This window comes from Centropristis striata, chromosome 9 (genome assembly GCF_030273125.1).
Source record: "Centropristis striata isolate RG_2023a ecotype Rhode Island chromosome 9, C.striata_1.0, whole genome shotgun sequence".
NCBI lineage: Eukaryota > Metazoa > Chordata > Actinopteri > Perciformes > Serranidae > Centropristis > Centropristis striata.
In genome coordinates, this window is record NC_081525.1 from 9,885,615 (window position 1) to 9,899,876 (window position 14,262).

Sequence of the window (14,262 nt, forward strand, 5' to 3'; positions counted from 1 at the left end):
TGCAGGATGAAATAGATTTTGACTGATTTATAGTCCAGTTTAACAGATCAGGTTTTGGGAGAAATCAATTCCTGATGAGTGAAAAGAAATTTGTCTTTACTGCAATAAACCAGTGAATCGTCTGCAAAGAAGTTGAGAATTCCTGGACAACTCAATGAACAGCTTAAACTTTATTCTGTCTTTATGATGTATTTTATTGTATGCAAATCCTTATTTATTTCCTTGTGTGTTCAAGAAATCTGTATTATATATTACAAACAGGATAAACAAATATAAATCTTTTTTGTCTTTGGTGGCTTCAAATTATATTCAGGGCTCTGCTCATACATGAAGATCTTCAGCCTCTCGAAAATATAATTCAAACTCACCAAATGTTACACAGGTACAGAAACTTGTGAAATTGTTTATATATATATATATATATATATATATATATATATTATATCTCAGGCTCGGGTCTGACAAAATGGCTTCATAACACCCCAAGTAGATGGATTGTTTCTTTATTGTGAGTTGTGTTAATTATTTGGAGGTTAATTTTTTACCACATTTGTATTTCTTAAAATATTTTTCTTTTTAAAAAAGAGGAATAATCAAAACAACACGTTGATTTAAAGGACTAATATGTAGTCTGAAGATGGAAGATCCGCTCAGTGAAAATGGACTAATATTCAGTAATCCACAGCAGCCGGAGGAGACACTGACCTCATCACTGAACCCATCAAACAGCTGCTAAAATGGATCCTGAATGCGAAGCGGTTCAGGAAAAGTTCACAGCTGAGGATTTTTATTTAAGTGTCCTCTGGAGGCTGAGATGGAAATCTCCCGCCGTCCGCCTGACTCCAAACATCTCAAAGGTCTTTAATCTCGCTGCACTAATTGGTCGGTTTAACCAGACGCCTGGCGGGATCAAGAACTCCTGGAAACTCCAATTATGAAGAAAATGAAGAAGAAAAGAATCTGAGGATCTTTAAACTGACGGATTAGAGAGAAATGAAAACATTTAGAGAGACAGTGGACATCTACTGTACGGCTGTTCTTCTGTTACTGTTCCCAGTGTTTATCATGTTTTATTCAGTCACCTCTGCTTCTTCTGCACAAACTCTTTATTTGCACGTTTTGTCGGTGTGCTGTGCTGAGCTCTCAGGGCCTCTGTAGAAATGCACTGATAAGGTAAGTGTCCCCTTTTTTATCGCTGTACGCAGGTGAAAACAACTTGTACGTTGGTGAAACTAATCTGTGCACAGGTGAAACTAACCTGCGTGCAGGTGAAATTAACATGTACGTGGATTAAACTAACCTGTGCACAGGTGGAACTTAGTTGTACGCAGATGAAACTAACCTGCAGGTGATACTAACCTTTATGCAGGTGATACTTGTACCTGCTAAAAGTAAATGAAAGTACTGATAAATCTGGTTTGTTTCTTTCTAAAATCAGGATTTATTACTTTAGAGACGACAAGAACAAAATCAAAAGAAACAAATGAACAAATACCTTCTGATCAAGAAAAACTTTTAATTTTGAACTTTCATCATAACGACCAATGAGCATGCAGCATCCACCCTTCAGTCTGAAACTGTTCTCGTCTTATTTTCACAGATTAAAATTTTTTTCTTATAGCAGCAGTTTGTTCTATTTTTTTTTTTTTAGCATTTACAGTCATAAAATGTACAGATTGAAGTTTTTACATTCAGATGGATCTTCAGTTCTCTGCAGAGATGAACGGGACGAACGACGTCTGATTTAAATCAAACTGTCGACACATGCAACAACACACAGACACAAACAGCAGAGACAGACCCAGTATTGGCTCATCAATATTTCATATTAACAGATACACTCCTTGATTTAGTTTCAGAGCCTCAAAGAGCTCAGAGAACAGTTTCATGTTTCTCTCAGCTCCTGATCTGTCTCTGTGATTTCAGTTTCAGAGCCACTGTGAGGAGAAAATAATCAGTTTAGTTTACTATGACAGAACAAGAACATATTCTGTGATATTTTTTCCCCAAACAGTGGCTTCAACACTTCATCATACATTTAAAGTCTTTGTTCTGTTCGTCCTCAAATACAAATATATTTAAATGTTTTGATGACCATAAATCTAAAGTGTCTTTTTGACTCTTTGGGGCTCTGCAGCAAAACCAGTGTGTCTCTTTATATGATGAATATCAGTATCTATATAAATATTTAATCTCATATCGGTCCATCCATAATAAATACACACTTTCAGATTCACACACAAAAACACTCTGAACAGACTTACAGCCTCAACCAATCAGAGAGCAGCATACAAACAAACAAACATGCTGAAAACCACAATAGCAACCAAGCCATCACAACAGAAAGGCAATATACAATCAGTGTGAGACCTCCCACATGGCCGCCACAAAGTCTGTTCTCCTCTTCCCGCATCTGACAGGAAGGACTATCTCAGGCCACGCCCCCCCTCAGAGGAGGCGGGGCTTGAGGCAGGAAGTAGCTCCTGGACTGGTTGTTGGTTGGACAGGTTTGTTTGTGCTTCCAGAATGAACCTTTAAATCGTCTCTGTGCTTTTTGACTGCAGGTTGTTTTTTTCGGTTGCTCAACACTGTGGACGGTGGACTTTCCGGTAAAGATCCATCGTTCAGACTGAAACATTTCTGTTCATCTGCAGTTTGTTTAAGCAGCAGAAATCATTCAACATGTATTATTTGTTGAAGATGAAGGGTTCACGTGCACGACCAATCTTTTTGTGTGAAATTTGGGTCTTGGATGCACATCGTCCTGGCTGTGTTTGTCATTTTATGTCTTTAACCTTAAGAAATTTTTATCACCAATTCCTTCAATCTCAGAACTTTTACTGCAGCTTCTCTGTCTGGATGGTGTCGGACATTTTGGGGTTATATTTGAAGGAATAGTGTTGCTTTGGTCGAGTTGGATGTGATGTTCAGAACAGACTGTCAGTGGAGGAGCAGCTGAGCAGTTGTGTCTTGAATGTTTGTCCTCCTGGGGTACTCTGTTACTGTATTACTTTATGGTTTCATGATTGTCCTTTAGTGTTTTTACTGCTGTTCTTCATGTGAGCACCTCATGGTATATAAGTCAAGACAAACTGTACGTTCGGCAGAGAACGACCATGCTGCAGTCTTCTCTCAATGCTGCATGTAGTAAAGGTTTCTGATTCATCACACCGGGTCGTTATTTATTCACAGGACCAACAATTCTCAACATTTTAGAAGAAATTTCTCTCACAATGCTTTTAGCTAATGCAGAAGCTTAGTATGTGGATTCAGGTACTTCATTTTCACATCACACTTAACTGGTTAGTTACCCGTTTATAGGTGTTAAAAGTAAAATAAAGCAATTCCTGAAATTCAGTTTTATGGCTTTTAGTTTTGCTGTGCCACCTCCCTCCTCCGTCAGCCTTAAAAAAGAAAAACTGCAAACATGTTCAAGCTCAGCACCAACATGACCAAACTCCAGAAGGTTGATCTGATCCTGCTCCATCTGCTCCTCCTCTGAGAGCTACAATCTAATTCCAGACCCTCATCCAGGTTTTATCGTAACTGTCACAGAATGTAGACTGCAACATGCATCACCTTGTCCACTTAGTCCATTTCTTTCTTAAGATTTGGATGTGGGTTTTGTCTGTTTTCTGTTCTTAAGGTGAGCTTAGGTTATGTGAGGGGCTCTTCACATTTTGAATTATTATTCTGAATTATCAGTGTGCTGCTCTCTGCATAAACAAAGAGCTGTGAGACATTCTGTTATAACACAGATTATTTATGTGGAGAGAAAACCATCCAGAGTGTTGAGCCACCGAGTGTCAGCTGATCGTCCAGGATGGAAACTTTCATTTCTTGCACTTGAACCGTCCATCACATGAAGCCCAAGAAATGCATAGCGACATGGTCCTCACTGCTGAGAGTCTGTGCTGTTAGTGACCAGGTTCAAAGTAAGGCTTTTGTTTTGAAAAGGTAAGAGACTAATCCTTGTACCGTCGTCCCTGCAAACTCTTATAATAGTTTTCCTGATCAGTCTGGTTACGAATCTCTCGATCCAACAGAACGAGCGCTGTCTTGCGTCTCATGGCCATCTCCCTGCGCTGAGCATCCGCCGACATCTCCATCTGTTGGTCGGGTCGGTGCGGGACCGGGTTGTGGTCGAACGAGGCGCATGGCGAGGCAGACCGGTGTGGCCGGAAGCTGCTACCATGGGCAGCAGAGTCTCCCCTGTTCAGGCTGTTGAGGTCGTAGGTGTCTCGCGGGTCGCCCCCATTGGACGCCCCCGGCCACTCCCATGGGTTACCGTTACCTGCAAGGGGCGGGGCTTGAAGAGGGGGCGGAGCTTGGACAACAGGATGGTGAGGGGCATGAGCATCCACCGTGATGATTCCCGGCCCTTCCCGTGGCTCGGAGGGGGGGCGGTAGTGCGGCGAGTCGGTGGTGGAGGAGGTGCCGGAGCAAGTAGAGGTGGTCTCAGAGGATTTCTCCCCCGAGGAAGAGGAGGGGAGGAGGCCCTGCTGCTTCGACATGGCAATCACCTGCATGAGTCGCGGCTGGTTGGTGGCGCCACGGCCAGACCCCTCCCCACTCGTCTTCTCTCGGATGGCAAGCCACTTGGCCCGTGTCAGTGCACTTTTTGGGGACACTGGTGGAGGTCCTGCTTCAGGGATCTGCGGCGGTCTGGGAGTTGCCACAGCTTTGGCGCCCCCTGGAGGCGGAGTTGGATTACGACTAGAAGCTGCCCTTCCAGACTGCACTGCGGGCTGGTATAAGGGGGCCTGAGAATTTCCCTCGTCTGTCCCCACAGAGCCCACCTCAGAGCCGTCCTCGCTGGCATCGCGATCCGTCTCGTCTCGGCTGCTCAGGCCTCGCATCTCTATCGACTTCTGCTTCCACTCCGACACCAGCTGCTGCGATCGCATCGGGTCCATTGGAACCTGCACCGCCTTCAGACGCCGTTGCACCGGCTGAACAGGCTGGACCGGTTGCATCGGCTGCACCGGACTCTCCGGTCCCGGGTTGGCCCCCAGCACTCCGTTTACATTCATGCTCGCCCTGGGCAGCGTGTTGCTGAAGGTCAGCATGGTCTCCTTCCCCATGGGGCTGCGAGGAGCCAGCAGCTCCACATCCACGCTGGCTCTCTTCAGGTCCCCCATGGAGGCCTTCTCCCTTTGCAGGGGCCCCAGGCCCTCCAGCCGGTCCAAGGGCACTGGAGCTGCCGCTATTTCATCATTACTCTCCGAGGCAGAGGCAGGGCCCTTGTTGTAGACGGACTCGTGCCCTCGCTCGGTCAGTGCTCGCAGAGGGTCCTCCTTGGGTGGCGGGGGAGCTGGGGCTGGAGTGAACTCATCAGAGGACCTGAAGTTGGCCACAGCGTGAAACGCCTGAAGAAGAAAATCAACTTTTAATATTTGCAGTCTGAGACTAAACACAAAATAAGATGAATCAGTTTCACAGACTGAATAAACAACCTGACACAGTCACCCATCAATCTGTGGACTTTAAAGCCTTTACAGCCATTAAAGCATTTGGCATTTGGATCTTTAGATTTCAAAGACTTGAAACTAACGATTGAGACCATGAACTCATTATAAGAATGTTTACTGAGGTCAGAAATCTCATAGACTTCTATAAAATCAGACTTCTTTCTGCAGCCAGTGGAGTCGCCCCCTGCTGGACGTTAGAAGGAATGCAGGTTTGCTGCTGATTGGTTCACCACTAAATTATCTTTTGTATTTGATCGTTATTAACAAAAATGTACAACGATTCCAGAACGTGTTACAGCCTGCAAACTGCAACACCAACATCTGAAACTACACAGTGAAGAAGCAGAAGAAGAGGCAGTGAGACTGTGCGGTGTGTGTGGGGGCGACAGATCTGACCCGAGATCAGTTAATAATAAAGCAGTGCAGCGATGATGCAGTGGTTTCCTACAGACGAGTGAACAGATATCTCATATGAGTGATCTAGAACGATATCTCCTCATTATCAAACTCTTCAGAGTTACATCAGGCTGCATGGTGATAGTTATTTAATGAAAAATAGATTTTATTATTTTTAACAAGATAAGTCCCACTGAAATTGCAAAATATTTTTTAGGGAGGTTGATAGTTTTAGAAGCTTTTACTGTTTATGTTTTTTCACTTATTTGTATCTTATCTGATGTAATAATATAGTGGAGAACATCTGAGCTGAAACATGATGAATACAGATCAGACTCTACTGTCATCATGGCAACAGAAATGCAGAGGGCGGTCCATGACAACAGCTGGATAGTTTAGTCAGTAGGATTTTAAATAGATTTCAGTTTCCGTCTCAGAGACTGAAGGTGTTTGAACACGTTTGTTCTCGTCAGGACTCACCAGGTATGCGGCGATGAAGGCGCCGATGAGGAAGCCGACATACACGTCGATGGGATGGCTGCGGTGCTGAGTGATCTGAGTCAGGCCCGTCAACGCAGCCGCGATGGCAAAAGCAAAAACCAAGACGGGTTTCAGCAGTTTGGTGCTGTCGGATATGGTCGAGTTGAAATACATCTGAAACAAAGGAGAAGAACTTCATTTAAATAATATTACATTAATTTTTTTATTTTTTTATTTCAGTAAGTTAAGTTAGTTTTGTTAAATGAGTTGCACTCACAGAAACATAAACGGCAGCGAAGGCGGACAGGGTTGCATGCTGGGAAGGGAAAGTTTTCCTGTCGGGACAGAAGAAAGGGCAGGAAGTTGAATCGATAATTTCTTTATTCAATCGAACATGACCTGAACAGCTGACTCACCTGGCCGCCATGATGGCATGCTGGTCGTGACCCGAGCAGATGTCTTTGGTGATGTAAGCATTCATGTCACAAGAGACGCCGACCATCGTGTAGTTCGGTTTACAGACGGTGAGGAAGAACGGAGCGTGGTAACCCGTCGACAGCTGGATGATGTCAGTGACCAGTGCCGTTGCACAAAGGCCGAACACATGCACACCTGCAGAGAGACAGACAGGCAGACGGACTGAACGCCTGCAGAGAGACAGACAGGCAGATAGACTGTGGTGTTGCAGGTGCGGCTGCAGGTGCAGGTGTAGCTGTGGTTGTATTCAGTGTCGCACCTACGAAGCGGACCGTCCTCCTCAGGAAGGAGTTGAAGTTGCAGCCTCCGGCGTTGATGCTTCCTTCAGGTCTGCGGAGCTTCAGTCTGGACTGCAGGCAGTAGATCAGACCTTCTACTAGCATGATCTGACACACAAAACAAACGCACCCTCAGTCCTGAATCTGACTCCTGATCAAACCATTTCTCTGGTTCTGTTTTCACGCCTGTTGTTGTTGAGTTTGTAAATGTTTTCTGGTTCGGTTTCAGAAAAATTAAAGCAAACAAAAATGCATGTGAATGCATTCAGTGCATTAGTTTTAGTCAAGAACTAACAGCTGTCAGGACAAAAAAAGAACAATCTGAAATTAACAATTAAGACTCAATACTCTAACAAGGATACTCCAACAAATACACTGCAGTAACGATATTCCAACAATAATACTCCAACAAAGACACTGCAACAAAGATATTCCTACAAAGATACTCCAAAAAAATACTACAAAAATAATACTCCAACAAATATATTCCAACAAAGATACTCCAACAATAATACTCCAACAATGAAACTCCAACAAAGATATTTCAACAATCGTACTAGAACAAACCTATTCCAACAAATAAATTCCAACAAAGATACTCGACAATAATACTCCATAAAAAGATACTCCAACAATAATACTCCAACAAAGATAGTCCAAGAAATATACTATTACAAAACTCCAAAGATACTTCAACAAATATATTCCAACAAAGATCCTCCAAGAAATATACTCCAACAATACTCAAACAATGAAACTCGAATATACTGCAACAAAGAAATTCCAACAAAGATACTCCAAGATATATACAATTACAATACTGCAACAATACTCCAACAATACTCAAAGATACTCCAACAAAGAAATTCCAATAAATATACTCCACAAAGATTCTCCAACGAAGATACTCCAACAATACTCAGACGAAGATACTCCACAAAGATTCTCCAACAAACCATGTTTTCCATCATCGTGTTTTATCTTCCACATCTACTTTCAGTGTGTGTGTGTGTGTGTGTGTGTGTGTGAGTGTGTTTGTGTGTTATTTTGTGTTACCGAGGCAGCCGGTCCGGCGAAGGCGAGGCTCAGCAGCATCAGCAGTGGGATCAGCTCGTCTCCTCCGTCCACGTACGGCATGCTGAGCTCTCTGTCGTTGCAGCGGAAACCCACCTGAGCCGGCTGCACCACATCCGTCAGCTCCAGGAAGTACAGGGACACCATAGAAGAAGCCACAATGGGCAGCTGCATGCACGACAACACACCAGGCGTCAACACGGGAGTCCACATCAGACACTCAGACTCATGTCTGTAAAGCATGTTTTCTTCAAGAAATCACTGAGATAACACTGAAACTATTATTGTTGGATTACCAACTTCAGTTGATTACTTAGATACTCTAGATAATGGTGACCCTGGCCCTGATTTAATTTTATAAAGTTAGCAATCTTAGTAAGACAGAAACCACATTTAGATCAAATTTATGTTTATTTCGGGTTCATGAGGTTTGTGTTTTTCAGTCTGAAAGCCTGTTGTTGTGTTAGTGTTGGAACAATGTTCCCTGTCTGTCTCCGAAACTTTGTTTTTTCACTTAAACTCTGAAGAACATTAAAGTATGTGTGACATTTACTGATAAAAAGCTCAGTCAGTAAACAGACGGAGCTCTGAGCTGAAAATAATCTCCATCTGCTGCAAACAGCACAACTGTTGGATGTATTCCTGAAATAATAAACAAATATTAATTAAGTTTCTTCTTATCAATAAATAAAATAAAGACTTCTCCTACCTGTGTGAGAAAAAGATTATTTGATTTCGAGAGTGAACTTGTGTTTTAGGTCTTCAGGATTGGCAAAAACTGTCACAGTCTACAGTGCCCTCAAATTACTTTTAGCATAAATATATATGTATATTTTTACTTTTGTCATATTATTTAGCATATATATCGGCTTGTATAAACCTTATATTACTATTATATTTACTATTAATATTAGTAATATTTACCTCCACAAAGTAGAAACATGGCAGCAGAGTCAAACTGTCCTTTGGAGGTTTCTTCTTCATCTTCTCAGAGTTCATCATCATCCTGATCGACCTGCAAAACACACACACACACACACACTTCCTTTAAAACTAGTTTTGACTTCGGAAGTGGATTGAAACAGATTCTGTATCGGGCTGCTGAAATGTGTGTTATTACATGATATATATATATATATTATTTTTATTTTTATTTTTTTTTTGCTGTCTCTGTAGTCGTCCCTTCGTTGTCTGTCGTCATGTCATCAATAATCCACTAAAAAAGAAATCTGAGGTCAGCAGGTCCTAGTGGAGGCATGAAACTAAAAGACATGAGTTTTTTGTATGAAATTAAAGTTACAAAACATGTCTAATTTCACATTTCATTGTTACATTAAGAAGCGAACTGAAGCAGTGAAACCTTTTCATAACTTTGTTTAAAAGACTTGATTCTTATTATTATTGTGGCACTAATTTGCCCCGCCTATATATGGTTACAAGACGAGAGAGCAGAAACATAAATAACAAATAATCCTAAAAAAATTAACCACCCTGACTTGTCAGTGCACCAAACATCATTTAATTCATTCTCCTAACCTCTAATCTGTCTCCAGACTATCACAGGGCCCCAAAGCATCATTTAGATATTCTCCATCCATCATAAGGACTTGAGTTCGACATTCAGGTGTCACTAAGTTGTTGTTTTGACCCCATCACCTGCAGACCACTTTCTAACAGAGTCTCATTAACACCACGTCTGTAACATCTGTTTCTCATCAACTGCAACCAAATATGCAACAAATGACTGAACTTTGTCCTTGATTTGTCCAAATCTCCAGCAGATCCAGAATCCTCTCAGCCGCAGAGGTTCTTGTCGCCTGTCAGGATGACATGAACTCTCCCACCTCCAGCTGCAGGTCTTCACAAACTCACTGGTTTGATTCTGACAGGTAAACACTCTACATGCACACATTTACCTCTGTGAGGAAACAGGAATTGGTCCATTACTCTTGGACAGTCTGACACTCTGTTTCCACTTTCTCCTTTTTAACAAAAACAAGTTTTCAATGGCGGGTTCTGCACAAGAATGTAACAGATCTGTAACAGCGATACAATTAACGAGCCTTCTACTCCTGTTAGGACAGCGCCCCCAGTGGACAAACAGGAGAGATGCATTTGACTGAAAAAGTGGAAATAATTACTTCTCTGTGATTTTGGTTCCGGAGTGACTTTGTCCAACTGAACACTGAACAAGATGTTTTTAAGAAACAAAGTTCCAGTAAACTCTGAAGGTCAGAGGTCAAAGATGAAAACACGAAGTGTGCTGTGGTAGATCTGCCAATCATGCTGTAGCCCCGCCCTAAACCCTCCCCTGCCTTATCGTCTATTTTTCTCTAAATGGGCCATAATTCACTAAATGAACATCCTGCTGTTGAAGAAGACTTGAAAATAACGATTGAGACCATAAACTCATTGTGAGAATGTTTACTGAGGCCACCAATCATTTTCTCATAGACTTCAATACAATCAGACTTCTTTCTGCAGCCAGTGGAGTCGCCCCCTGCTGGACGTTAGAAGGAATGCAGGTTTAAGGCTTTAAATGCAGCTTCAGGTCGGTGAAAACAACAAACACCTCACACATCAATAACAATGATAATAATAACAATAATAATCAATACTAAAAGCTGCATTGCATCAGATGGACACAGACAGGAGGAGGGTAATGAGTCCAGCAGCATTTTAACACAAAACATCTTCATCAGCTGCAGTCACGTGACACACCTACACATCTTTACACCTGGACATCAAACAGATTCACCGCCAATTAAGATCCGACCAATCAGAGCACAGACAGACAGACAGAGATTGAGAGAGACAGAGAGACAGACAGGTGAGCAGCCTGAAGGACTGCAGTCATTATCACACAAGCACACACACACACACACACACACCCTGCAGCCCAGCTCGGTGTGGACCGGATGTACCGGGTTGGTCCCGGGTTTTATTGTCTTCAGTTGATCCGCTGAATAAATGAGCATGCAGCTCACACGTGCACAAACACGCACACAAACACATACGCGCGCACACATGAAAGCAACACAAATATGCACATACACGCGCGCGCGCACAGCAGAAACCTGTGCAGAAACGTCTCACCTCAGACCATCGATCCGCTTTGATTCCGGTCACGTTTCCTCCTCCAGCAGCAGAACCGGACCCGTTAATGGAGCCGTGACACCGGACACACCCGCCTGGTGGTCCCGGGTTACAGAGGCTCGGTTCTAGTCCTTGTCCTGGTTCCGTATGTCTGTCTGGGTTTAGGCTCCGCTGCCCTGAAAGAATGCAGATCTGCGACCGTTTTCTGTTTGCTGGCGGAGATCTGCTGCTGCTGCTGCTGGTGCACGGTGTGTGTGTGAGTGTGTGTGTGTGTGTGTGTGTGAGTGTGTGTGAGAGAGCGAGAGCGAGAGACTAGTGGAACACGGAGGTGTTTAAAGCCTCAGTGTGTGTTCTTTTGTGTACGTGTGTCATTGTATGTGTGTGTGTGTGTGTATGGCAGGTGATTGGTGCCTGCAGGTGTTGAACAGAACAGTCATGATTTCATAATTAACATATTTATAAATTATCATATATTAATGCTGATATTTTAAAGATTTGGTGTTTTTACAAACACAAATTTTGAAATTTGTTTTCACCACCAGTGAGATACGGCGGCATGGTGGTCAGAGCCCCTCGCTGTCAGATTTGGACGCACACAGAACCTTTTAGTTGTGTATGAGACGTATCGGTCTTTTCCGGTGAGAACATGAGAACACACCTGCAGCCAGGCGGACGATTCAAACAAACCCCGTCACGTCCAGTACGAACCAGGAGTCCACCTGTAAATTAACTTCCACATATAGTTACGTCACGTTCTAAGTCATGATTATGTCATGATCATATTCTACGTCACCATGTTCTAATTCATGTTTTACATCATGTCCTAAGTCATGTTCTATGTCATGTTATAAGTCATGATCATGTTTTATGTCTTGTTCTGTTATTTTCCACGTCATGTTCTACGTTATTTTCTGTCATGTTCTATGTCATGATCATGTTCTAAGTCATGTTCTAATTCATGTTCCACGCTATGTTTTCCATCATGTCCTAAGTCATGGTCTACGTCATGTTATGATGTTCTATGTCTTGTTCTATGTCATGATCATGTTCTAAGTCATGTTTTATGTCATGATCATGTTCTATGTCACCAATTTTCTACATCATGTTCTAAGTCAAAATCATGTTCTACATCATGATCATGTTCTACGACATGCTCTATGTCATGATCATGTTCTATGTCAATTATGTAAGAAAGTCATGTTCTTCAGCCTGCATTCTTTTAAACATCCAGCAGGGGTCTCTGCCGTTCGGTCCTCTCTATCTCAAAATGAGACGATTTCTCACCTGATTCATTATCTCAAAACAAATTGTCATGGCAAAATTATCGTCTCAATTTGTAGTTTAAAGTCTTATTCAAGACGATTTGATGTTTATGTTAAAATTATAGTCCCATTTAGAAGAAAACAGATGATAAAGCAGGATATGATTTCATTGACAGGTGGCTGTCATCAGGATAGAAGCAGATCAATGCATATCCACCAACATGGACATCTGAACAGAACTTTGACCCTTTCACGTGTTTTCACTTCATCACAGTGGATTTCAACATTTTGTTCATTTACAAATGTCTTGTTCAGCATTCGGTTGGACTAAAAGACTCCAAGGAGTGGCTGTTCAGTTTCTCTGGTAAGTAACGAGAATTTAATTTAAGGGTTAACAGTTGTGTTTTTTTAGATACACCGCTCCTTTATCCTCCCCAAACCAGATATGGTCTCTCCCGTCTATGGTTCTGGTCATGTTCTAAGTCACTTACATAACTTTGTCATGTTCTAGATCATGTTTGCCTTTCTGCACATTTTCTGAAAACGTATGGACTAAACGTTGCGTCGGACACAATGAAATAAAACTATGGCAGGACTTTGAGATTGTATTGCATGTGGTGATGCATTTAATGACCTCACAGACTGTCTACAGCGCTGCTTTTGCCTCCAGAGGTTCATTAATACGACCTCCATCACCACCGCCATGTTTGTTGTGGACTCTGAGCGTCGCTGCCCTCTACTGGTCGTATCATTAATCATCACAACAACATAAAGGACGAATGGAAGTGTGTGTAACGTCAAACTAAAAGCTATATAAATAATCCAAATCTATAATATTTTGTTCATTTTTAACATTTGAGTTAAAAGTCAATAATTTGTTCTAAACTCAACTGAAACAAAAACAACAGGAAGCAACTGAGCTTTTAGTTTGACAGGTTTATTACAAAGTAAAATATAAAAAAACTAACTTTATTTACAGAAAGAAAAACTGAATCATCAGGTTCAGTTCGGGACAAGGTCGTGATCCTGGATCCTGGAATCTGGGCAAGTTCAGCATCTTTAACAGGAAACAGTTTGATGGACAAACAGTTTGTTTCTGAATATTTAAACCAGGAGTCAGATAATCCAGGTTAATTCAGTCATCTGATGTGTTCAGCTGAGTGTCGGGGGGATCCTCCTCCACAGACCGCCACACAGACAGTTCTTGATCCAGCGCTGCTCCCACTGCTTCATGGCGTTCGTCTTGTTCGGAGAGCGGAGCATCGTCACGCAGCCGCACCTGAATACATCACAACATTCATATATAAACGTTCCCAAAACATTCTGTGTGTTCTCCTGCTGTGACATCACTTCCTGTGGACTCACCTGGTGCAGGCCTTGCTCTCTTCGGTGGGACAGACGCCCATATGGACACAACGCAGGTGATCCATCTTCTGACAGCCGGGACTCCTACACACACACGCACACACACACACACACACACACACACACACACACACACACACACAGTTAACTGAGGTGACTTCTGCTGCAGCTAAAAGTGGGTTAATAAGACAAAAAAAACCCTGTCTAATGCTCGAAGAACCTAAAAAAGGGTGAAAAGCACTTCTAACTATGCTGCCAAACAAATAGCGTTTTGTTGCAGTTTGCGCTTTTCTAACCTTCTGGAGTTGCCGATCAAATGACCTCATGACATCACGCTGTAAAACCTTCAGCAGCATATTTCTG

General features: G+C 42.5%; 2 protein-coding genes across 5 annotated transcripts in view; both read right to left on the reverse strand.

Annotated features, from left to right (window-relative positions):
• Nucleotides 1-1,496: 1,496 nt before the first annotated feature.
• On the reverse strand, nucleotides 1,497-11,495 carry plppr3b (phospholipid phosphatase related 3b). Of its 2 annotated transcripts, none has more exons than XM_059341071.1 (9): nucleotides 11,273-11,495; nucleotides 9,101-9,191; nucleotides 8,259-8,344; nucleotides 8,159-8,188; nucleotides 7,084-7,210; nucleotides 6,764-6,959; nucleotides 6,625-6,682; nucleotides 6,348-6,521; nucleotides 1,497-5,369 (listed from the first exon to the last, which is right to left on the reverse strand). In XM_059341071.1, exons 2-9 carry the CDS (start codon nucleotides 9,117-9,119, stop codon nucleotides 3,966-3,968), a joined length of 2,094 nt encoding a protein of 697 aa, XP_059197054.1. In that variant the 5' UTR covers nucleotides 9,120-9,191; nucleotides 11,273-11,495; the 3' UTR covers nucleotides 1,497-3,965. The 2 variants fall into 2 exon arrangements, with proteins under 2 accessions (XP_059197054.1, XP_059197053.1); XM_059341070.1 differs by having other exon boundaries at nucleotides 8,159-8,344; nucleotides 11,273-11,345; nucleotides 11,412-11,478.
• Nucleotides 11,496-13,455: 1,960 nt separating this feature from the next.
• med16 (mediator complex subunit 16) overlaps nucleotides 13,456-14,262 on the reverse strand; it is an 11,311-nt gene continuing 10,504 nt past the window's right edge. For all 3 annotated transcript variants that reach the window (XM_059341068.1, XM_059341067.1, XM_059341069.1), the window contains exons 15-16: nucleotides 13,900-13,983; nucleotides 13,456-13,813 (exon numbers count right to left, since the gene is read on the reverse strand). In XM_059341068.1, the coding sequence (XP_059197051.1) occupies nucleotides 13,687-13,813; nucleotides 13,900-13,983 (211 nt within the window). In that variant the 3' untranslated portion in view covers nucleotides 13,456-13,686. The remainder of the gene's footprint in view (nucleotides 13,814-13,899; nucleotides 13,984-14,262) is intronic.

Bases quoted from the DNA above. Each gene is read 5' to 3' on its own strand.
- plppr3b (XM_059341070.1), bottom strand. From the start codon at position 9,181: ATGATGATGAACTCTGAGAAGATGAAGAAGAAACCTCCAAAGGACAGT. The intron at 6,522-6,624 runs GTGAGTGCAACT...CCTTTGTTTCAG, and splicing joins TCGCTGCCGTTTATGTTTCT to ATGTATTTCAACTCGACCAT. The intron at 5,370-6,347 runs GTGAGTCCTGAC...TTTCTTCTTCAG, and splicing joins CCTTCATCGCCGCATACCTG to GCGTTTCACGCTGTGGCCAA.